The sequence below is a fragment of the Perissodus microlepis genome, chromosome 19 (assembly GCF_051167445.1).
Source record: "Perissodus microlepis isolate ML-2025 ecotype Zambia chromosome 19, ASM5116744v1, whole genome shotgun sequence".
Lineage (NCBI taxonomy): Eukaryota > Metazoa > Chordata > Actinopteri > Cichliformes > Cichlidae > Perissodus > Perissodus microlepis.
In genome coordinates, this window is record NC_140479.1 from 10,813,363 (window position 1) to 10,836,978 (window position 23,616).

The 23,616-nt window shown below is 41.7% G+C and overlaps 1 protein-coding gene across 1 annotated transcript in view; it reads right to left on the bottom strand.

Moving 5' to 3' along the window:
- Window positions 1–6,324: 6,324 nt before the first annotated feature.
- LOC146365529 (uncharacterized) overlaps window positions 6,325–23,616 on the bottom strand; it is a 28,425-nt gene continuing 11,133 nt past the window's right edge. Inside the window, exons 39-103 of the mRNA XM_084914693.1 lie at window positions 23,439–23,545; window positions 23,064–23,231; window positions 22,648–22,847; window positions 22,437–22,549; window positions 22,184–22,290; window positions 21,895–22,071; window positions 21,441–21,649; window positions 21,249–21,343; window positions 21,116–21,141; window positions 20,939–20,960; window positions 20,818–20,845; window positions 20,625–20,709; window positions 20,358–20,504; window positions 20,059–20,270; window positions 19,868–19,971; window positions 19,660–19,778; window positions 19,390–19,557; window positions 18,974–19,173; window positions 18,763–18,875; window positions 18,510–18,616; window positions 18,135–18,302; window positions 17,719–17,918; window positions 17,508–17,620; window positions 17,248–17,354; window positions 16,873–17,040; window positions 16,457–16,656; window positions 16,246–16,358; window positions 15,993–16,099; window positions 15,704–15,880; window positions 15,250–15,458; window positions 15,058–15,152; window positions 14,925–14,950; window positions 14,748–14,769; window positions 14,627–14,654; window positions 14,434–14,518; window positions 14,167–14,313; window positions 13,868–14,079; window positions 13,677–13,780; window positions 13,469–13,587; window positions 13,199–13,366; window positions 12,783–12,982; window positions 12,572–12,684; window positions 12,319–12,425; window positions 11,944–12,111; window positions 11,528–11,727; window positions 11,317–11,429; window positions 11,057–11,163; window positions 10,682–10,849; window positions 10,266–10,465; window positions 10,055–10,167; window positions 9,802–9,908; window positions 9,513–9,689; window positions 9,059–9,267; window positions 8,867–8,961; window positions 8,734–8,759; window positions 8,557–8,578; window positions 8,436–8,463; window positions 8,243–8,327; window positions 7,976–8,122; window positions 7,677–7,888; window positions 7,486–7,589; window positions 7,278–7,396; window positions 7,008–7,175; window positions 6,592–6,791; window positions 6,325–6,493 (exon numbers count right to left, since the gene is read on the bottom strand). Of these exons, the coding sequence (XP_084770819.1) occupies window positions 6,340–6,493; window positions 6,592–6,791; window positions 7,008–7,175; window positions 7,278–7,396; window positions 7,486–7,589; window positions 7,677–7,888; window positions 7,976–8,122; window positions 8,243–8,327; window positions 8,436–8,463; window positions 8,557–8,578; window positions 8,734–8,759; window positions 8,867–8,961; window positions 9,059–9,267; window positions 9,513–9,689; window positions 9,802–9,908; window positions 10,055–10,167; window positions 10,266–10,465; window positions 10,682–10,849; window positions 11,057–11,163; window positions 11,317–11,429; window positions 11,528–11,727; window positions 11,944–12,111; window positions 12,319–12,425; window positions 12,572–12,684; window positions 12,783–12,982; window positions 13,199–13,366; window positions 13,469–13,587; window positions 13,677–13,780; window positions 13,868–14,079; window positions 14,167–14,313; window positions 14,434–14,518; window positions 14,627–14,654; window positions 14,748–14,769; window positions 14,925–14,950; window positions 15,058–15,152; window positions 15,250–15,458; window positions 15,704–15,880; window positions 15,993–16,099; window positions 16,246–16,358; window positions 16,457–16,656; window positions 16,873–17,040; window positions 17,248–17,354; window positions 17,508–17,620; window positions 17,719–17,918; window positions 18,135–18,302; window positions 18,510–18,616; window positions 18,763–18,875; window positions 18,974–19,173; window positions 19,390–19,557; window positions 19,660–19,778; window positions 19,868–19,971; window positions 20,059–20,270; window positions 20,358–20,504; window positions 20,625–20,709; window positions 20,818–20,845; window positions 20,939–20,960; window positions 21,116–21,141; window positions 21,249–21,343; window positions 21,441–21,649; window positions 21,895–22,071; window positions 22,184–22,290; window positions 22,437–22,549; window positions 22,648–22,847; window positions 23,064–23,231; window positions 23,439–23,545 (8,417 nt within the window). The 3' untranslated portion in view covers window positions 6,325–6,339. The remainder of the gene's footprint in view (window positions 6,494–6,591; window positions 6,792–7,007; window positions 7,176–7,277; window positions 7,397–7,485; window positions 7,590–7,676; window positions 7,889–7,975; window positions 8,123–8,242; window positions 8,328–8,435; window positions 8,464–8,556; window positions 8,579–8,733; window positions 8,760–8,866; window positions 8,962–9,058; window positions 9,268–9,512; window positions 9,690–9,801; window positions 9,909–10,054; window positions 10,168–10,265; window positions 10,466–10,681; window positions 10,850–11,056; window positions 11,164–11,316; window positions 11,430–11,527; window positions 11,728–11,943; window positions 12,112–12,318; window positions 12,426–12,571; window positions 12,685–12,782; window positions 12,983–13,198; window positions 13,367–13,468; window positions 13,588–13,676; window positions 13,781–13,867; window positions 14,080–14,166; window positions 14,314–14,433; window positions 14,519–14,626; window positions 14,655–14,747; window positions 14,770–14,924; window positions 14,951–15,057; window positions 15,153–15,249; window positions 15,459–15,703; window positions 15,881–15,992; window positions 16,100–16,245; window positions 16,359–16,456; window positions 16,657–16,872; window positions 17,041–17,247; window positions 17,355–17,507; window positions 17,621–17,718; window positions 17,919–18,134; window positions 18,303–18,509; window positions 18,617–18,762; window positions 18,876–18,973; window positions 19,174–19,389; window positions 19,558–19,659; window positions 19,779–19,867; window positions 19,972–20,058; window positions 20,271–20,357; window positions 20,505–20,624; window positions 20,710–20,817; window positions 20,846–20,938; window positions 20,961–21,115; window positions 21,142–21,248; window positions 21,344–21,440; window positions 21,650–21,894; window positions 22,072–22,183; window positions 22,291–22,436; window positions 22,550–22,647; window positions 22,848–23,063; window positions 23,232–23,438; window positions 23,546–23,616) is intronic.

Here is a 23,616-nt window from a genome sequence, read left to right on the forward strand (position 1 = left end):
AGGCATGCAGACAAAAGTTAGGATGTGCTCAATTTAGCAAGGTTTGTGACTGGTAGACATGAAAGAATTTAAGTTTTTTGTCTGAGTGCTTTTCAAGACATTTCACACTGGAAAGCACATACCGCACCCTATGTCTGCCCTACCTGGGTCATTGATGGCATTTTCAGCATTTCTTAGATAGCCCAGCAGACCATGTGTGATCTCTTGCCGTCTGTACAGTGGCATCTTCTGGATAACTAAAGCCAACCCACTCACGCTGCAACAGTTGAAAGAAAACGTTCTCATGCTGTTCTTTGTCACTATTGTCATTTTCTGTTATAACAAAATCTTGATTGCTCCAAGAAAGCTACTCACATGACTTGGTAGTTTGTGCAGCTGATGTTTGTGGTTGTGTTTATGAGCATTTCTGGAGTAAAACTGGCAAGGATAGGAATCAGTTTCACATGGAACCAAAGTTCATAGTCGTTTGTTGTGAAAGTGGAGAAATGTGGACTGATGACGATGAAGGTCGTATTCATGACCCGATCTCTCACAACAGGCTGGAAATGTGGGGTCTGTCATATTAAAGTGTAAAAAGACATAAGCAAAGGTGAGATTGCATGTTGGAAGTACACCCATACAACATGGTACAAAGGCTGTAACCATTTGTTTTCTAAGATACAATAGCCAACAATGGATGTAGACCAGGAGTGACATGTTTAGCCGCATGTTCTCCTTAAATTGCTGGCTGTGGGCTTCATAGATAATTGGCAAACCTTCTGGAGGAAACCTGGTCTTGTTAGGAGAGACGGCATCCATCCCACTTTGGATGGAGCAGCTCTCATTTCTAGAAATATGGACAAATTTATTAAACCCCCCAAAATATGACTATTCAGAGTTGGGACCAGGAAGCAGAGTTGCAGTCTTACACGCCTCTCTGCAGCTTCTCTCCTCCTGCTACCCCCCCAAAAACCCATCTCCATAGAGACTGTGTCAGCTTCCAAAAAGACAAAAAACAAACTAAAAACCAGCAACAAACAACTTAAACATAAACAATCAAAAAGAAAGAACAATACAGTATCCACATCTGAACCAAAGAGTAAAACAGTGAAATGTGGATTATTAAATATTAGGTCTCTCTCCTCCAAGTCTCTGTTAGTACATGACTTAATAATTGATCAACAAATTGATTTACTCTGCCTTACAGAAACCTGGTTGCAGCAGGATGATTATGTTAGTTTAAATGAATCAACACCCCCGAGTCATTCTAACTACCAGAAACCTCGAAGCACAGGCCGAGGGGGCGGTGTGGCAGCAATTTTTCACACCAGCCTATTAATTAATGAAAGACCAAGACAGACTTTTAATTCATTTGAAAGCCTGATGCTTAACATTGTCCACCCCAGCTGTGAAACTCAGAAACCAGTCTTACTTGTTATCATCTATCGTCCACCTGGGCCTTACACAGAGTTTCTGTCTGATTTCTCAGACTTTATATCTAATTTAGTTCTGAGCTCAAATAAAATAATTATTGTGGGTGATTTTAACATCCATGTAGATGCTAAAAATGACAGCCTCAACATGGCATTTAGTCTGTTATTAGACTCAATTGGCTTCTCTCAAAATGTAAAAGAACCCACCCACCACTTTAATCACACTCTAGATCTTGTTTTAACATATGGCATAGAAACTGAACATTTAACAGTGTTTCCTGAAAACCCTCTCCTGTCTGATCATTTCCTGATAACATTTACATTTACAATAATTGATTACACAGCGGTGGAGAGTAGATTTTATCAAAGTAGATGTCTTTCTGAAAGCGCTGTAACTAAGTTTAAGAATATAATCCACCCACTGTTATCATCTTCAATGCCCTGTACCAACACAGAGCAGAGCAGCTATCTGAACGCTACCCCAACAGAGGTCGATTATCTTGTTAATAATTTCACCTCCTCACTACGTACGACTCTGGATACTGTAGCTCCAGTGAAAACTAAGGTCTCTAATCAGAAGTACCTGACTCCGTGGTATAATTCTCAAACACGTACCCTAAAGCAGATGACTCGTAATCTGGAGAGGAAATGGCGTGTCACAAATTTAGAGGATCATCATTTAGCCTGGAGAAATAGTTTGCTGCTTTATAAGAAAGCCCTCCGCAAAGCCAGAACATCTTACTATTCATCACCGATTGAAGAAAATAAGAACAACCCCAGGTTTCTCTTCAGCACTGTAGCCAGGCTGACAAAGAGTCAGAGCTCTGTTGAGCCAACCATCCCTTTAACGTTAACTAGTAATGACTTCATGAACTTCTTCACAAATAAAATTTTTATCATTAGAGAAAAAATTACCAGTAATCATCCCACAGATGTAATATTATCTACAGCTACTCTTAGTACCATTGATGTTAAGTTAGACTCTTTTTCTCCAATTGATCTTTCTGAGTTAACTTCAATAATTACTTCCTCCAAACCATCAACGTGTCTTTTAGACCCCATTCCTACAAAACTGCTCAAAGAAGTCCTGCCATTGATTAATTCTTCGATCTTAAATATGATCAACCTATCTCTAATGGTCGGCTATGTACCACAGGCCTTCAAGCTGGCTGTGGTTAAACCTTTACTCAAAAAGCCATCTCTAGACCCAGCAGTCTTAGCTAATTATAGGCCAATCTCCAACCTTCCTTTCATATCAAAAATCCTTGAAAGAGTAGTTGTCAAACAGCTAACAGATCATCTGCAGAGGAATGGTTTATTTGAAGAGTTTCAGTCAGGTTTCAGAGCTCATCACAGCACAGAAACAGCTTTAGTGAAGGTTACAAATGATCTTCTTATGGCCTCTGACAGTGGACTCATCTCTGTGCTTGTCCTGCTAGACCTCAGTGCAGCGTTCGATACTGTCGACCATAATATCCTATTAGAGCGATTAGAACATGCTGTAGGTATTACAGGTACTGCACTGCAGTGGTTTGTATCATATCTATCTAATAGACTCCAATTTGTGCATGTAAATGGAGAGTCCTCTTCACACACTGAGGTTAATTATGGAGTTCCACAGGGTTCAGTGCTAGGACCAATTCTGTTTACATTATACATGCTTCCCTTAGGCAGCATCATTAGAAGACATAGCATACATTTTCACTGCTATGCAGATGACACCCAGCTCTATCTGTCCATGAAGCCAGATAACACACACCAATTAGTTAAACTGCAGGAATGTCTTAAAGACATAAAGACCTGGATGGCCGCTAACTTTCTGCTTCTTAATTCAGATAAAACTGAGGTTATTGTACTCGGCCCTGAAAATCTTAGAAATATGGTATCTAACCAGATTCATACTCTGGATGGCATTACCTTGGCCTCCAGTAACGCTGTGAGGAACCTTGGAGTCATTTTTGACCAGGACATGTCCTTCAACGCACATATTAAACAAATATGTAAGACTGCTTTCTTCCATTTGCGCAACATCTCTAAAATTAGAAATATCCTGTCTCAGAGTGACGCTGAAAAACTAGTTCATGCATTTATTACTTCCAGGCTGGACTACTGTAATTCATTATTATTAGGATGTCCAAAAAACTCACTGAAAAGCCTTCAGCTAATCCAAAATGCTGCAGCAAGAGTACTGACAGGGACTAGAAGGAGAGAGCATATTTCTCCTGTTTTGGCTTCCCTTCATTGGCTTCCTGTTAAATCCAGAATTGAATTCAAAATCCTGCTCCTCACATACAAGGTCTTAAATAATCAGGCCCCATCTTATCTTAATGACCTTGTAGTACCATATCACCCTATTAGAGCACTTCGCTCTCGCTCTGCAGGCCTACTTGTTGTTCCTAGAGTATTTAAAAGTAGAATGGGAGGCAGAGCCTTCAGTTTTCAGGCCCCTCTTCTGTGGAACCAGCTTCCAGTTTGGATTCGGGAGACAGAAACTATCTCTACTTTCAAGATTAGGCTTAAAACTTTCCTTTTTGCTAAAGCATATAGTTAGGGCTGGACCAGGTGACCCTGAATCCTCCCTTAGTTATGCTGCAATAGACGTAGGCTGCCGGGGGATTCCCAAGATGCATTGAGTTTTTCCTTTCCAGTCACCTTTCTCACTCACTATGTATTAATAGACCTCTCTGCATTGAATCATATCTGTTATTAACCTCTGTCTCTCTTCCACAGCATGTCTTTTATCCTGTCTTCCTTCTCTCACCCCAACCGGTCGCAGCAGATGGCCGCCCCTCCCTGAGCCTGGTTCTGCCGGGGGTTTCTTCCTGTTAAAAGGGAGTTTTTCCTTCCCACTGTCGCCAAAGTGCTTGCTCATAGGGGGTCATATGATTGTTGGGTTTTTCTCTGTATCTATGAAGCGCCTTGAGGCGACTTTTGTTGTGATTTGGCGCTATATAAATAAAATTGAATTGAATTGAATTGAATTGAATGTAGCGGTTGAGACCGATGTTTTATTCTGTGTTTACTTCTGGAATCAAATATCCACATTGTCCTCCTTCACCCTTTTAGGAGGCTAGCCTACCTGTCCATTGGCTGTCAGCTGTGTCAGGAATTCATCCACATTTTTTAGAGCGTTGCCCTCTTCAAGTTGTTCAAACACAAGATCAATAAAAAATGTGTTATTTGAGGCTCCAGAGCTCAGTAGCAGCTGTGCCACCTCAGAGGGATTGAGCGTTGACAACAATCCAACCTACAACAGGGAATCAACATTGTATCAGACAGCAGTAATGACCAATGCTGTGGGTAAAGGATTAGAGTTTGCAACCAAAGAAAGTGTGCTCTATGATTTGCTTGTATTTTTGATATGGCAAAATAAACTCCTGTGTTTGTCTTCTTAAGTCTACAATTTTGTTTTCCTGTTCTTAAGGGAGGACTAGAAGTGCAATGTAGGGCTTACCGTAGAGATGTTGAAGTCTTTGAGGTCAGAGTATGATGTATATTGGACGAATGGACCCAGATTTGCTTTAACCCATTGGGCATCACTCTCATTTTGTTGCCTGCAAGCTAAGGCATGCAAACAAAAGTTAGGATGTGCCAAATTTAGTAAGGTTTTTGACAGCTAGACATGAAAGAATTTGTGGGCAAGTTTTTTGTCTGAGTGCTTTTCAAGACATTTCACACTGGAAAGCACATAACGCACCCTATGTCTGCCCTACCTGGGTCATTGATGGCATTTTCAGCATTTCTTAGGTAGCCCAGCAGACCATGTGTGATCTCTTGCCGTCTGTACAGTGGCATCTCCTGGATAACTAAAGCCAACCCACGCACACTGCAACAGTTGAAAGAAAATGTTCTCATGCTGTTCTTTGTCACTATTGTCATTTTCATTTGCAACAAAATCTTGATTGCGCCAAGAAAACTACTCACATGACTTGGTAGTTTGTGCAGCTGATGTTTGTGGTTGTGTTTATGAGCATTTCTGGAGTAAAACTGGCAAGGATAGGAATCAGTTTCACATGGAACCAAAGTTCATAGTCGTTTGTCGTGAAAGTGGAGAAATGTGGACTGATGATGATGAAGGTCGCATTCATGACCCGATCTCTCACAACAGGCTGGAAATGTGGGGTCTGTCATATTAAAGTGTAGAAAGACATGAGCAAAGGTGAGATTGCATGTTGGAAGTACACCCATACAACATGGTACAAAGGCTGTAACCATTTGTTTTCTAAGATACAATAGCCAACAATGGATGTAGCGGTTGAGACCAATGTCTTATTCTGTGTTTACTTCTGGAATCAAATATCCGCATTGTCCTCCTTCACCCTTTTAGGAGGCTAGCCTACCTGTCCATTGGCTGTCAGTTGTGTCAGGAATTCATCCACATTTTTTAGAGCGTTGCCCTCTTCAAGTTGTTTAAACACAAGATCAATAAAATCTGTGTTATTTGAGGCTCCAGAGCTCAGTAGCAGCTGTGCCACCTCAGAGGGATTGAGCGTTGACAACAATCCAGCCTAGAACAGGGAATCAACGTAATATCAGACAGCAGTAATGACCAATGCTATGGGTAAAGGATTAGAGTTTGCAACCAAAGAAAGTGTGCTCTATGATTTGCTTGTATTTTTGATATGGCAAAATAAACTCCTGTGTTTGTCTTCTTAAGTCTACAATTTTGTTTTCCTGTTCTTAAGGGAGGACTAGAAGTGCAATGTAGGGCTTACCGTAGAGATGTTGAAGTCTTTGAGGTCAGAGTATGATGTATATTGGACGAATGGACCCAGATTTGCTTTAACCCATTGGGCATCACTCTCATTTTGTTGCCTGCAAGCTAAGGCATGCAGACAAAAGTTAGGATGTGCTCAATTTAGCAAGATTTGCGACTAGTAGAGATGAAAGAATTTAAGTTTTTTGTCTGAGTGCTTTTCAAGACATTTCACACTGGAAAGCACATAACGCACCCTATGTCTGCCCTACCTGGGTCATTGATGGCATTTTCAGCATTTCTTAGGTAGCCCAGCAGACCATGTGTGATCTCTTGCCGTCTGTACAGTGGCATCTCCTGGATAACTAAAGCCAACCCACTCACACTGCAACAGTTGAAAGAAAACGTTCTCATGCTGTTCTTTGTCACTATTGTCATTTTCATTTGCAACAAAATCTTGATTGCTCCAAGAAAACTACTCACATGACTTGGTAGTTCATGCAGCTGATGTTTGTGGTTGTGTTTATGAGCATTTCTGGAGTAAAACTGGCAAGGATAGGAATCAGTTTCACATGGAACCAAAGTTCATAGTCGTTTGTTGTGAAAGTGGAGAAATGTGGACTGATGACGATGAAGGTCGCATTCATGATCCGATCTCTCACAACAGGCTGGAAAATTGGCATCTGTGAAATTGAGGTGGAAAAGAAGCTAAGCAATACAGAGACTGCATATTGCAAATGTACTCATACAACATGGCACAAAGGCTGCAATCAATTCTTTTCTATGACAGACTCCTTGAAGACTTGTGTAGCGCTTTAGCAAATGTCTTATTCTGTCTTATCCTGCTGGAATAAAACACCAGGATTTTCCTCAATCACCCTTTTAGAAGCCTAGCATACCTGTTCATTGGCTGTCAGTTGTGTGAGGAATCCATCCACATTTTTTAGAGCGTTGCCCTCTTGCAGTCGCTCAAACACACGATCAATAAAATCTGTGTTATTTGAGGCTCCCAAACTCAGTACCAGCTGTGCCACCTGAGAAGGACTGAGGACTGACAACAATTCAGCCTACAAAAGAGAACCAGCATAATATCAGACAGCAGTCATGGAAATGTTCTGGGTAAAAGAATTCCGTTTACAGGAAGATGTACATCTGCAGTTGGCACTCACCGTGGACAAATTAGGATTGAAGGCTTCCAAGTCCTGCACAGTTGCAAAATCAGAGAAGTCGCCAAGGTTTGCCTTTAGCCACGCTTGGCTCCCTGTGATAGATGAGACACAGCCAGGATCTGCAGAAAAAGCAAGAAAGTTATTGACAGGGTAATATACCACATGTTGTCATGGAAAAACCAAAGTGAGCTTGAGTTTCTCCTTTTACCTGTTGAGTCATTTCTTGACAAGAACGGTTTGATGAAGTGAGTGAAGACTGCTTGCTGTGTGTCTCTGTCCATGGATGCCTTTTGGCTTCCAAATGCCTGAATGCTACATTTGAGAGAAAGCTTTCAACATCTAAACTTCTAGTCAACTGCAAGTTTGCAGAATAGAGCAATATGTCTCATATTTACTTACACAGTCTGGTATGTCTGGCAGCTGAAGTTTTTGGGGCTAAGGCAAAATAGGAAGTTGAAAGATGGAACGGCCAGAAACGGACGGATCTTTGTCTTGAACCAGCTGGTAATGAACTCCTCACTCTGTAGTTGTGCCTGGCTGAAGTTGTCAATTCTCACTTCTCCAAGAGCCTCGAGCACATTTGACGAGGTCGGGTAGGTGTTGTTGCCGGCCTTGAATTGGCAGAAAAATAATTGTAGCTGGACCCAAACTTCACGCAGGGAAACGGCAATATTGTGAAAATGTGATTTTGTACTTACCATGTTAGCAAATGTCTCAAGGGCCTGGTCCAGTACAGCAGAGGCTTTTTGGAAGAAAAGCTTCCAGACTTCTACTGGGTATATGTTTTGGCTTTTCAGTGTGCAGTTCAGCAGTGTGACCAAGTTGCTGGATGTGAGATGGGGAGCCTTGAAAAAGAAAATTGACAAAGAATACAGCCATTTTGTCAGAGCTCATGGAGATTTGTCTCAGGACCATAATGGGGCAAAATCCATGTTCTGTTTTTGGAGTTTAAAAAGGAATCTTACAGAGGAACAGGCATGTTCTGTGATGGTGAAATTGCACAGGGCTGCCGAGGAATTGCCAGCTGACAGGATTTGCTCAAGTTTTGAACTGTGGAACAAGCACAATAAATTGAAATCCAATGTCCCCTTAATTACACTGTGTTAACGAATTTTACCTAGACAGAATCAACATTGAACAAAACGGCATTTCACCCACCTATCAACTCCATTACAAATGAGATTCACTGTGAAAAGAGAATGGTTGTGTGTCAGATAATAGTCCTTCAGAATGCATTTATATCCTTAGAGTTGAAATGTGTACTTCTAGACAGACTTACCGTGAACTGGGGTAACCTTGCACTGAAGACAAAGAAAATATGATTGTTAGTATAGTGGAAACATCTTCTTCAAGTGTAAATACCTTGACTTTGTCACAGTTGGCCCAATTAGTGTGCCAAACCTGGATCAAATATTGGATAACCCATGTAAGACACCCCCCAAAAAACTAATCTTACCACAAAGGAAGCTGGAACTGAGCAGCCTGTTTGAGAAGAAAAAGAAAGGAAATAAATCAATGGAGTAGTCATTACAGTGCTGGTACTGGGCTTTTGAGAAAAGTTTAGTCAGGAAAGTCTATTTGCCACATACGTGGGAATGTGTCCTGGAGGTACTGCTTGCTTGATCTCACGCCCTGTGAAAGGTCCAGTGGCAATGCTGCCAAACTCTGCGCAAGACCATCGTATCTAAAGGAAGAAAAGAATTCATTGTGACTTGTCAGGAGCCTCAGCTTGGCATTGTGCACACCCAAATGTCTAACTGTGGATATCAGAAATATCTTACACAGCCTGGTAGGATTCACAGCTGATGTTACTGGGGATCACCCGCAAGCTGCTAGGAAGGATGCTCGGCATCACAGGAACCAAATAAACCTGGAACCACTGTTGATAGTCTTCTGGCTGAAAGTCTTTAAGCTGAGGAGCAAGGGCTGTCAAGGTCAGGTTCAAAATGGTGTCTCGCACATCTGGATTTTGGATGAGGGTGACATTTCTCTGAAAAGAGAAGGGGATCATAATAAGGTCAGAGAGGAAGTTCTGAAGTCTTTGTGGAAATGCGGAGATGAGGGGGAGCTTATCTAAACTAAATCTTTGTACTTCTGTACAGCAGGGATGCCTCAAGGCATGAAGCATATCAGAAATGGATCATTTTGAGTTAAACACTTGAGCAGGTTTATGAAAGAACACTGTTAACATTTGTTGATGTTTGCGCTGAGGTAAGGTTACCAATGAGAATTCACCTGCTTGTTGATGTTTGCAAAGGCCTGGAAGAATTGGTTGAGCTGCTCATAATCACTGGGCTCTGTCAAGCTTGTCAACACCTCCCTTACAACATGTGCATCGTTTAAAGCACCACTCTTTGGATCTAGGATTAGATCAGCCTTCTGCGATGGTGAAAGAACGTCCAGAACTGCCAGCTATGGATACAAAAAAGTAGAATTCATGAAATGCATGTCTTTTGTATAATTTCCAGAAATTTACTTTGCTATTCTCAAGAAAGACAGGAAGAGTAATAAGAGTAAAGCTTACCGTAGAGACGTTGAAGTCTTTGAGGTCAGAGTATGATGTATATTGGACAAATGGACCCAGATTTGCTTTAACCCATTGGGCATCACTCTCATTTTGTTGCCTGCAAGCTAAGGCATGCAGACAAAAGTTAGGATGTGCTCAATTTAGCAAGGTTTGTGACTGGTAGAGATGAAAGAATTTAAGTTTTTTGTCTGAGTGCTTTTCAAGACATTTCACACTGGAAAGCACATACCGCACCCTATGTCTGCCCTACCTGGCTCATTGATGGCATTTTCAGCATTTCTTAGGTAGCCCAGCAGACCATGTGTGATCTCTTGCCGTCTGTACAGTGGCATCTTCTGGATAACTAAAGCCAACCCACTCACGCTGCAACAGTTGAAAGAAAACGTTCTCATGCTGTTCTTTGTCACTATTGTCATTTTCTGTTATAACAAAATCTTGATTTCTCCAAGAAAGCTACTCACATGACTTGGTAGTTTGTGCAGCTGATGTTTGTGGTTGTGTTTATGAGCATTTCTGGAGTAAAACTGGCAAGGATAGGAATCAGTTTCACATGGAACCAAAGTTCATAGTCGTTTGTCGTGAAAGTGGAGAAATGTGGACTGATGACGATGAAGGTCGCATTCATGATCCGATCTCTCACAACAGGCTGGAAATGTGGGGTCTGTCATATTAAAGTGTAAAAAGACATAAGCAAAGGTGAGATTGCATGTTGGAAGTACACCCATACAACATGGTACAAAGGCTGTAACCATTTGTTTTCTAAGATACAATAGCCAACAATGGATGTAGCGGTTGAGACCGATGTTTTATTCTGTGTTTACTTCTGGAATCAAATATCCACATTGTCCTCCTTCACCCTTTTAGGAGGCTAGCCTACCTGTCCATTGGCTGTCAGCTGTGTCAGGAATTCATCCACATTTTTTAGAGCGTTGCCCTCTTCAAGTTGTTCAAACACAAGATCAATAAAATCTGTGTTATTTGAGGCTCCAGAGCTCAGTAGCAGCTGTGCCACCTCAGAGGGATTGAGCGTTGACAACAATCCAGCCTACAACAGGGAATCAACATAATATTAGACAGCAGTAATGACCAATGCTATGGGTAAAGGATTAGAGTTTGCAACCAAAGAAAGTGTGCTCTATGATTTGCTTGTATTTTTGATATGGCAAAATAAACTCCTGTGTTTGCCTTCTTAAGTCTACAATTTTGTTTTCCTGTTCTTAAGGGAGGACTAGAAGTGCAATGTAGGGCTTACCGTAGAGATGTTGAAGTCTTTGAGGTCAGAGTATGATGTATATTGGACGAATGGACCCAGATTTGCTTTAACCCATTGGGCATCACTCTCATTTTGTTGCCTGCAAGCTAAGGCATGCAAACAAAAGTTAGGATGTGCTCAAATTTAGGAAGGTTTTTGACAGCGAGACATGAAAGAATTTGTGGGCAAGTTTTTTGTCTGAGTGCTTTTCAAGACATTTCACACTGGAAAGCACATAACGCACCCTATGTCTGCCCTACCTGGGTCATTGATGGCATTTTCAGCATTTCTTAGGTAGCCCAGCAGACCATGTGTGATCTCTTGCCGTCTGTACAGTGGCATCTTCTGGATAACTAAAGCCAACCCACTCACGCTGCAACAGTTGAAAGAAAACGTTCTCATGCTGTTCTTTGTCACTATTGTCATTTTCTGTTATAACAAAATCTTGATTTCTCCAAGAAAACTACTCACATGACTTGGTAGTTTGTGCAGCTGATGTTTGTGGTTGTGTTTATGAGCATTTCTGGAGTAAAACTGGCAAGGATAGGAATCAGTTTCACATGGAACCAAAGTTCATAGTCGTTTGTTGTGAAAGTGGAGAAATGTGGACTGATGACGATGAAGGTCGCATTCATGATCCGATCTCTCACAACAGGCTGGAAATGTGGGGTCTGTCATATTAAAGTGTAAAAAGACATAAGCAAAGGTGAGATTGCATGTTGGAAGTACACCCATACAACATGGTACAAAGGCTGTAACCATTTGTTTTCTAAGATACAATAGCCAACAATGGATGTAGCGGTTGAGACTGATGTTTTATTCTGTGTTTACTTCTGGAATCAAATATCCGCATTGTCCTCCTTCACCCTTTTAGGAGGCTAGCCTACCTGTCCATTGGCTGTCAGTTGTGTCAGGAATTCATCCACATTTTTTAGAGCGTTGCCCTCTTCAAGTTTTTTAAACACAAGATCAATAAAATCTGTGTTATTTGAGGCTCCAGAGCTCAGTAGCAGCTGTGCCACCTCAGAGGGATTGAGCGTTGACAACAATCCAGCCTAGAACAGGGAATCAACGTAATATCAGACAGCAGTAATGACCAATGCTATGGGTAAAGGATTAGAGTTTGCAACCAAAGAAAGTGTGCTCTATGATTTGCTTGTATTTTTGATATGGCAAAATAAACTCCTGTGTTTGTCTTCTTAAGTCTACAATTTTGTTTTCCTGTTCTTAAGGGAGGACTAGAAGTGCAATGTAGGGCTTACCGTAGAGATGTTGAAGTCTTTGAGGTCAGAGTACGCTGTATATTGGACGAATGGACCCAGATTTGCTTTAACCCATTGGGCATCACTCTCATTTTGTTGCCTGCAAGCTAAGGCATGCAGACAAAAGTTAGGATGTGCTCAATTTAGCAAGATTTGCGACTAGTAGAGATGAAAGAATTTAAGCTTTTTGTCTGAGTGCTTTTCAAGACATTTCACACTGGAAAGCACATAACGCACCCTATGTCTGCCCTACCTGGCTCATTGATGGCATTTTCAGCATTTCTTAGGTAGCCCAGCAGACCATGTGTGATCTCTTGCCGTCTGTACAGTGGCATCTCCTGGATAACTAAAGCCAACCCACTCACACTGCAACAGTTGAAAGAAAACGTTCTCATGCTGTTCTTTGTCACTATTGTCATTTTCATTTGCAACAAAATCTTGATTGCTCCAAGAAAACTACTCACATGACTTGGTAGTTCATGCAGCGGATGTTTGTGGTTGTGTTTATGAGCATTTCTGGAGTAAAACTGGCAAGGATAGGAATCAGTTTCACATGGAACCAAAGTTCATAGTCGTTTGTTGTGAAAGTGGAGAAATGTGGACTGATGACGATGAAGGTCGCATTCATGATCCGATCTCTCACAACAGGCTGGAAAATTGGCATCTGTGAAATTGAGGTGGAAAAGAAGCTAAGCAATACAGAGACTGCATATTGCAAATGTACTCATACAACATGGCACAAAGGCTGCAATCAATTCTTTTCTATGACAGACTCCTTGAAGACTTGTGTAGCGCTTTAGCAAATGTCTTATTCTGTCTTATCCTGCTGGAATAAAACACCAGGATTTTCCTCAATCACCCTTTTAGAAGCCTAGCATACCTGTCCATTGGCTTTCAGTTGTGTGAGGAATCCATCCACATTTTTTAGAGCGTTGCCCTCTTGCAGTCGCTCAAACACACGATCAATCAAATCTGTGTTATTGGAGGCTCCCAAACTCAGTACCAGCTGTGCCACCTGAGAAGGACTGAGGACTGACAACAATTCAGCCTACAAAAGAGAACCAGCATAATATCAGACAGCAGTCATGGAAATGTTCTGGGTAAAAGAATTCCGTTTACAGGAAGATGTACATCTGCAGTTGGCACTCACCGCGGACAAATTAGGATTGAAGGCTTCCAAGTCCTGCACAGTTGCAAAATCAGAGAAGTCGCCAAGGTTTGCCTTTAGCCACGCTTGGCTCCCTGTGATAGATGAGACACAGCCAGGATCTGCAGAAAAAGGAAGAAAGTTATTGACAGGGTAATATACCACATGTTGTCATGGAAAAACCAAAGTGAGCTTGAGTTTCTCCTTTTACCTGTTGAGTCATTTCTTGACAAGAACGGTTTGATGAAGTGAGTGAAGACTGCTTGCTGTGTGTCTCTGTCCATGGATGCCTTTTGGCTTCCAAATGCCTGAATGCTACATTTGAGAGAAAGCTTTCAACATCTAAACTTCTAGTCAACTGCAAGTTTGCAGAATAGAGCAATATGTCTCATATTTACTTACACAGTCTGGTATGTCTGGCAGCTGAAGTTTTTGGGGCTAAGGCAAAATAGGAAGTTGAAAGATGGAACGGCCAGAAACGAACGGATCTTTGTCTTGAACCAGCTGGTAATGAACTCCTCACTCTGTAGTTGTGCCTGGCTGAAGTTGTCAATTCTCACTTCTCCAAGAGCCTCGAGCACATTTGATGAGGTCGGGTAGGTGTTGTTGCCGGCCTTGAATTGGCAGAAAAATAATTGTAGCTGGACCCAAACTTCACGCAGGGAAACGGCAATATTGTGAAAATGTGATTTTGTACTTACCATGTTAGCAAATGTCTCAAGGGCCTGGTCCAGTACAGCAGAGGCTTTTTGGAAGAAAAGCTTCCAGACTTCTACTGGGTATATGTTTTGGCTTTTCAGTGTGCAGTTCAGCAGTGTGACCAAGTTGCTGGATGTGAGATAGGGAGCCTTGAAAAAGAAAATTGACAAAGAATACAGCCATTTTGTCAGAGCTCATGGAGATTTGTCTCAGGACCATAATGGGGCAAAATCCATGTTCTGTTTTTGGAGTTTAAAAAGGAATCTTACAGAGGAACAGGCATGTTCTGTGATGGTGAAATTGCACAGGGCTGCCGAGGAATTGCCAGCTGACAGGATTTGCTCAAGTTTTGAACTGTGGAACAAGCACAATAAATTGAAATCCAATGTCCCCTTAATTACACTGTGTTAACGAATTTTACCTAGACAGAATCAACATTGAACAAAACGGCATTTCACCCACCTATCAACTCCATTACAAATGAGATTCACTGTGAAAAGAGAATGGTTGTGTGTCAGATAATAGTCCTTCAGAATGCATTTATATCCTTAGAGTTGAAATGTGTACTTCTAGACAGACTTACCGTGAACTGGGGTAACCTTGCACTGAAGACAAAGAAAATATGATTGTTAGTATAGTGGAAACATCTTCTTCAAGTGTAAATACCTTGACTTTGTCACAGTTGGCCCAATTAGTGTGCCAAACCTGGATCAAATATTGGATAACCCATGTAAGACACCCCCCAAAAAACTAATCTTACCACAAAGGAAGCTGGAACTGAGCAGCCTGTTTGAGAAGAAAAAGAAAGGAAATAAATCAATGGAGTAGTCATTACAGTGCTGGTACTGGGCTTTTGAGAAAAGTTTAGTCAGGAAAGTCTATTTGCCACATACGTGGGAATGTGTCCTGGAGGTACTGCTTGCTTGATCTCACGCCCTGTGAAAGGTCCAGTGGCAATGCTGCCAAACTCTGCGCAAGACCATCGTATCTAAAGGAAGAAAAGAATTCATTGTGACTTGTCAGGAGCCTCAGCTTGGCATTGTGCACACCCAAATGTCTAACTGTGGATATCAGAAATATCTTACACAGCCTGGTAGGATTCACAGCTGATGTTACTGGGGATCACCCGCAAGCTGCTAGGAAGGATGCTCGGCATCACAGGAACCAAATAAACCTGGAACCACTGTTGATAGTCTTCTGGCTGAAAGTCTTTAAGCTGAGGAGCAAGGGCTGTCAAGGTCAGGTTCAAAATGGTGTCTCGCACATCTGGATTTTGGATGAGGGTGACATTTCTCTGAAAAGAGAAGGGGATCATAATAAGGTCAGAGAGGAAGTTCTGTAGTCTTTGTGGAAATGCGGAGATGAGGGGGAGCTTATCTAAACTAAATCTTTGTACTTCTGCACAGCAGGGATGCCTCAAGGCATGAAGCATATCAGAAATGGATCATTTTGAGTTAAACACTTGAGCAGGTTTATGAAAGAACACTGTTAACATTTGTTGATGTTTGCGCTGAGGTAAGGTTACCAATGAGAATTCACCTGCTTGTTGATGTTTGCAAAGGCCTGGAAGAATTGGTTGAGCTGCTCATAATCACTGGGCTCTGTCAAGCTTGTCAACACCTCCCTTACAACATGTGCATCGTTTAAAGCACCACTGTTTGGATCTAGGATTAGATCAGCCTTCTGCGATGGTGAAAGAACGTCCAGAACTGCCAGCTATGGATACAAAAAAGTAGAATTCATGAAATGCATGTCTTTTGTATAATTTCCAGAAATTTACTTTGCTATTCTCAAGAAAGACAGGAAGAGTAATAAGAGTAAAGCTTACCGTAGAGATGTTGAAGTCTTTGAGGTCAGAGTATGATGTATATTGGACAAATGGACCCAGATTTGCTTTAACCCATTGGGCATCACTCTCATTTTGTTGCCTGCAAGCTAAGGCATGCAGACAAAAGTTAGGATGTGCTCAATTTAGCAAGGTTTGTGACTGGTAGAGATGAAAGAATTTAAGTTTTTTGTCTGAGTGCTTTTCAAGACATTTCACACTGGAAAGCACATACCGCACCCTATGTCTGCCCTACCTGGCTCATTGATGGCATTTTCAGCATTTCTTAGGTAGCCCAGCAGACCATGTGTGATCTCTTGCCGTCTGTACAGTGGCATCTTCTGGATAACTAAAGCCAACCCACTCACGCTGCAACAGTTGAAAGAAAACGTTCTCATGCTGTTCTTTGTCACTATTGTCATTTTCTGTTATAACAAAATCTTGATTGCTCCAAGAAAGCTACTCACATGACTTGGTAGTTTGTGCAGCTGATGTTTGTGGTTGTGTTTATGAGCATTTCTGGAGTAAAACTGGCAAGGATAGGAATCAGTTTCACATGGAACCAAAGTTCATAGTCGTTTGTCGTGAAAGTGGAGAAATGTGGACTGATGACGATGAAGGTCGCATTCATGATCCGATCTCTCACAACAGGCTGGAAATGTGGGGTCTGTCATATTAAAGTGGAAAAAGACATAAGCAAAGGTGAGATTGCATGTTGGAAGTACACCCATACAACATGGTACAAAGGCTGTAACCATTTGTTTTCTAAGATACAATAGCCAACAATGGATGTAGCGGTTGAGACCGATGTTTTATTCTGTGTTTACTTCTGGAATCAAATATCCACATTGTCCTCCTTCACCCTTTTAGGAGGCTAGCCTACCTGTCCATTGGCTGTCAGCTGTGTCAGGAATTCATCCACATTTTTTAGAGCGTTGCCCTCTTCAAGTTGTTCAAACACAAGATCAATAAAATCTGTGTTATTTGAGGCTCCAGAGCTCAGTAGCAGCTGTGCCACCTCAGAGGGATTGAGCGTTGACAACAATCCAGCCTACAACAGGGAATCAACATTATATCAGACAGCAGTAATGACCAATGCTATGGGTAAAGGATTAGAGTTTGCAACCAAAGAAAGTGTGCTCTATGATTTGCTTGTATTTTTGATATGGCAAAATAAACTCCTGTGTTTGTCTTCTTAAGTCTACAATTTTGTTTTCCTGTTCTTAAGGGAGGACTAGAAGTGCAATGTAGGGCTTACCGTAGAGATGTTGAAGTCTTTGAGGTCAGAGTATGATGTATATTGGACGAATGGACCCAGATTTGCTTTAACCCATTGGGCATCACTCTCATTTTGTTGCCTGCAAGCTAAGGCATGCAAACAAAAGTTAGGATGTGCTCAAATTTAGGAAGGTTTTTGACAGCGAGACATGAAAGAATTTGTGGGCAAGTTTTTTGTCTGAGTGCTTTTCAAGACATTTCACACTGGAAAGCACATAACGCACCCTATGTCTGCCCTACCTGGCTCATTGATGGCATTTTCAGCATTTCTTAGGTAGCCCAGCAGACCATGTGTGATCTCTTGCCGTCTGTACAGTGGCATCTTCTGGATAACTAAAGCCAACCCACTCACGCTGCAACAGTTGAAAGAAAACGTTCTCATGCTGTTCTTTGTCACTATTGTCATTTTCTGTTATAACAAAATCTTGATTTCTCCAAGAAAACTACTCACATGACTTGGTAGTTTGTGCAGCTGATGTTTGTGGTTGTGTTTATGAGCATTTCTGGAGTAAAACTGGCAAGGATAGGAATCAGTTTCACATGGAACCAAAGTTCATAGTCGTTTGTTGTGAAAGTGGAGAAATGTGGACTGATGACGATGAAGGTCGCATTCATGATCCGATCTCTCACAACAGGCTGGAAATGTGGGGTCTGTCATATTAAAGTGTAAAAAGACATAAGCAAAGGTGAGATTGCATGTTGGAAGTACACCCATACAACATGGTACAAAGGCTGTAACCATTTGTTTTCTAAGATACAATAGCCAACAATGGATGTAGCGGTTGAGACCGATGTTTTATTCTGTGTTTACTTCTGGAATCAAATATCCGCATTGTCCTCCTTCACCCTTTTAGGAGGTTAGCCTACCTGTCCATTGGCTGTCAGTTGTGTCAGGAATTCATCCACATTTTTTAGAGCGTTGCCCTCTTCAAGTTTTTTAAACACAAGGTCAATAAAATCTGTGTTATTTGAGGCTCCAGAGCTCAGTAGCAGCTGTGCCACCTCAGAGGGATTGAGCGTTGACAACAATCCAGCCTAGAACAGGGAATCAACGTAATATCAGACAGCAGTAATGACCAATGCTATGGGTAAAGGATTAGAGTTTGCAACCAAAGAAAGTGTGCTCTATGATTTTCTTGTATTTTTGATATGGCAAAATAAACTCTTGTGTTTGCCTTCTTAAGTCTACAATTTTGTTTTCCTGTTCTTAAGGGAGGACTAGAAGTGCAATGTAGGGCTTACCGTAGAGATGTTGAAGTCTTTGAGGTCAGAGTACGCTGTATATTGGACGAATGGACCCAGATTTGCTTTAACCCATTGGGCATCACTCTCATTTTGTTGCCTGCAAGCTAAGGCATGCAGACAAAAGTTAGGATGTGCTCAATTTAGCAAGATTTGCGACTAGTAGAGATGAAAGAATTTAAGTTTTTTGTCTGAGTGCTTTTCAAGACATTTCACACTGGAAAGCACATAACGCACCCTATGTCTGCCCTACCTGGCTCATTGATGGCGTTTTCAGCATTTCTTAGGTAGCCCAGCAGACCATGTGTGATCTCTTGCCGTCTGTACAGTGGCATCTCCTGGATAACTAAAGCCAACCCACTCACACTGCAACAGTTGAAAGAAAACGTTCTCATGCTGTTCTTTGTCACTATTGTCATTTTCATTTGCAACAAAATCTTGATTGCTCCAAGAAAACTACTCACATGACTTGGTAGTTCATGCAGCGGATGTTTGTGGTTGTGTTTATGAGCATTTCTGGAGTAAAACTGGCAAGGATAGGAATCAGTTTCACATGGAACCAAAGTTCATAGTCGTTTGTTGTGAAAGTGGAGAAATGTGGACTGATGACGATGAAGGTCGCATTCATGATCCGATCTCTCACAACAGGCTGGAAAATTGGCATCTGTGAAATTGAGGTGGAAAAGAAGCTAAGCAATACAGAGACTGCATATTGCAAATGTACTCATACAACATGGCACAAAGGCTGCAATCAATTCTTTTCTATGACAGACTCCTTGAAGACTTGTGTAGCGCTTTAGCAAATGTCTTATTCTGTCTTATCCTGCTGGAATAAAACACCAGGATTTTCCTCAATCACCCTTTTAGAAGCCTAGCATACCTGTCCATTGGCTTTCAGTTGTGTGAGGAATCCATCCACATTTTTTAGAGCGTTGCCCTCTTGCAGTCGCTCAAACACACGATCAATCAAATCTGTGTTATTGGAGGCTCCCAAACTCAGTACCAGCTGTGCCACCTGAGAAGGACTGAGGACTGACAACAATTCAGCCTACAAAAGAGAACCAGCATAATATCAGACAGCAGTCATGGAAATGTTCTGGGTAAAAGAATTCCGTTTACAGGAAGATGTACATCTGCAGTTGGCACTCACCGCGGACAAATTAGGATTGAAGGCTTCCAAGTCCTGCACAGTTGCAAAATCAGAGAAGTCGCCAAGGTTTGCCTTTAGCCACGCTTGGCTCCCTGTGATAGATGAGACACAGCCAGGATCTGCAGAAAAAGGAAGAAAGTTATTGACAGGGTAATATACCACATGTTGTCATGGAAAAACCAAAGTGAGCTTGAGTTTCTCCTTTTACCTGTTGAGTCATTTCTTGACAAGAACGGTTTGATGAAGTGAGTGAAGACTGCTTGCTGTGTGTCTCTGTCCATGGATGCCTTTTGGCTTCCAAATGCCTGAATGCTACATTTGAGAGAAAGCTTTCAACATCTAAACTTCTAGTCAACTGCAAGTTTGCAGAATAGAGCAATATGTCTCATATTTACTTACACAGTCTGGTATGTCTGGCAGCTGAAGTTTTTGGGGCTAAGGCAAAATAGGAAGTTGAAAGATGGAACGGCCAGAAACGAACGGATCTTTGTCTTGAACCAGCTGGTAATGAACTCCTCACTCTGTAGTTGTGCCTGGCTGAAGTTGTCAATTCTCACTTCTCCAAGAGCCTCGAGCACATTTGATGAGGTCGGGTAGGTGTTGTTGCCGGCCTTGAATTGGCAGAAAAATAATTGTAGCTGGACCCAAACTTCACGCAGGGAAACGGCAATATTGTGAAAATGTGATTTTGTACTTACCATGTTAGCAAATGTCTCAAGGGCCTGGTCCAGTACAGCAGAGGCTTTTTGGAAGAAAAGCTTCCAGACTTCTACTGGGTATATGTTTTGGCTTTTCAGTGTGCAGTTCAGCAGTGTGACCAAGTTGCTGGATGTGAGATAGGGAGCCTTGAAAAAGAAAATTGACAAAGAATACAGCCATTTTGTCAGAGCTCATGGAGATTTGTCTCAGGACCATAATGGGGCAAAATCCATGTTCTGTTTTTGGAGTTTAAAAAGGAATCTTACAGAGGAACAGGCATGTTCTGTGATGGTGAAATTGCACAGGGCTGCCGAGGAATTGCCAGCTGACAGGATTTGCTCAAGTTTTGAACTGTGGAACAAGCACAATAAATTGAAATCCAATGTCCCCTTAATTACACTGTGTTAACGAATTTTACCTAGACAGAATCAACATTGAACAAAACGGCATTTCACCCACCTATCAACTCCATTACAAATGAGATTCACTGTGAAAAGAGAATGGTTGTGTGTCAGATAATAGTCCTTCAGAATGCATTTATATCCTTAGAGTTGAAATGTGTACTTCTAGACAGACTTACCGTGAACTGGGGTAACCTTGCACTGAAGACAAAGAAAATATGATTGTTAGTATAGTGGAAACATCTTCTTCAAGTGTAAATACCTTGACTTTGTCACAGTTGGCCCAATTAGTGTGCCAAACCTGGATCAAATATTGGATAACCCATGTAAGACACCCCCCAAAAAACTAATCTTACCACAAAGGAAGCTGGAACTGAGCAGCCTGTTTGAGAAGAAAAAGAAAGGAAATAAATCAATGGAGTAGTCATTACAGTGCTGGTACTGGGCTTTTGAGAAAAGTTTAGTCAGGAAAGCCTATTTGCCACATACGTGGGAATGTGTCCTGGAGGTACTGCTTGCTTGATCTCACGCCCTGTGAAAGGTCCAGTGGCAATGCTGCCAAACTCTGCGCAAGACCATCGTATCTAAAGGAAGAAAAGAATTCATTGTGACTTGTCAGGAGCCTCAGCTTGGCATTGTGCACACCCAAATGTCTAACTGTGGATATCAGAAATATCTTACACAGCCTGGTAGGATTCACAGCTGATGTTACTGGGGATCACCCGCAAGCTGCTAGGAAGGATGCTCGGCATCACAGGAACCAAATAAACCTGGAACCACTGTTGATAGTCTTCTGGCTGAAAGTCTTTAAGCTGAGGAGCAAGGGCTGTCAAGGTCAGGTTCAAAATGGTGTCTCGCACATCTGGATTTTGGATGAGGGTGACATTTCTCTGAAAAGAGAAGGGGATCATAATAAGGTCAGAGAGGAAGTTCTGTAGTCTTTGTGGAAATGCGGAGATGAGGGGGAGCTTATCTAAACTAAATCTTTGTACTTCTGCACAGCAGGGATGCCTCAAGGCATGAAGCATATCAGAAATGGATCATTTTGAGTTAAACACTTGAGCAGGTTTATGAAAGAACACTGTTAACATTTGTTGATGTTTGCGCTGAGGTAAGGTTACCAATGAGAATTCACCTGCTTGTTGATGTTTGCAAAGGCCTGGAAGAATTGGTTGAGCTGCTCATAATCACTGGGCTCTGTCAAGCTTGTCAACACCTCCCTTACAACATGTGCATCGTTTAAAGCACCACTGTTTGGATCTAGGATTAGATCAGCCTTCTGCGATGGTGAAAGAACGTCCAGAACTGCCAGCTATGGATACAAAAAAGTAGAATTCATGAAATGCATGTCTTTTGTATAATTTCCAGAAATTTACTTTGCTATTCTCAAGAAAGACAGGAAGAGTAATAAGAGTAAAGCTTACCGTAGAGATGTTGAAGTCTTTGAGGTCAGAGTATGATGTATATTGGACAAATGGACCCAGATTTGCTTTAACCCATTGGGCATCACTCTCATTTTGTTGCCTGCAAGCTAAGGCATGCAGACAAAAGTTAGGATGTGCTCAATTTAGCAAGGTTTGTGACTGGTAGAGATGAAAGAATTTAAGTTTTTTGTCTGAGTGCTTTTCAAGACATTTCACACTGGAAAGCACATACCGCACCCTATGTCTGCCCTACCTGGCTCATTGATGGCATTTTCAGCATTTCTTAGGTAGCCCAGCAGACCATGTGTGATCTCTTGCCGTCTGTACAGTGGCATCTTCTGGATAACTAAAGCCAACCCACTCACGCTGCAACAGTTGAAAGAAAACGTTCTCATGCTGTTCTTTGTCACTATTGTCATTTTCTGTTATAACAAAATCTTGATTGCTCCAAGAAAGCTACTCACATGACTTGGTAGTTTGTGCAGCTGATGTTTGTGGTTGTGTTTATGAGCATTTCTGGAGTAAAACTGGCAAGGATAGGAATCAGTTTCACATGGAACCAAAGTTCATAGTCGTTTGTCGTGAAAGTGGAGAAATGTGGACTGATGACGATGAAGGTCGCATTCATGATCCGATCTCTCACAACAGGCTGGAAATGTGGGGTCTGTCATATTAAAGTGGAAAAAGACATAAGCAAAGGTGAGATTGCATGTTGGAAGTACACCCATACAACATGGTACAAAGGCTGTAACCATTTGTTTTCTAAGATACAATAGCCAACAATGGATGTAGCGGTTGAGACCGATGTTTTATTCTGTGTTTACTTCTGGAATCAAATATCCACATTGTCCTCCTTCACCCTTTTAGGAGGCTAGCCTACCTGTCCATTGGCTGTCAGCTGTGTCAGGAATTCATCCACATTTTTTAGAGCGTTGCCCTCTTCAAGTTGTTCAAACACAAGATCAATAAAATCTGTGTTATTTGAGGCTCCAGAGCTCAGTAGCAGCTGTGCCACCTCAGAGGGATTGAGCGTTGACAACAATCCAGCCTACAACAGGGAATCAACATTATATCAGACAGCAGTAATGACCAATGCTATGGGTAAAGGATTAGAGTTTGCAACCAAAGAAAGTGTGCTCTATGATTTGCTTGTATTTTTGATATGGCAAAATAAACTCCTGTGTTTGTCTTCTTAAGTCTACAATTTTGTTTTCCTGTTCTTAAGGGAGGACTAGAAGTGCAATGTAGGGCTTACCGTAGAGATGTTGAAGTCTTTGAGGTCAGAGTATGATGTATATTGGACGAATGGACCCAGATTTGCTTTAACCCATTGGGCATCACTCTCATTTTGTTGCCTGCAAGCTAAGGCATGCAAACAAAAGTTAGGATGTGCTCAAATTTAGGAAGGTTTTTGACAGCGAGACATGAAAGAA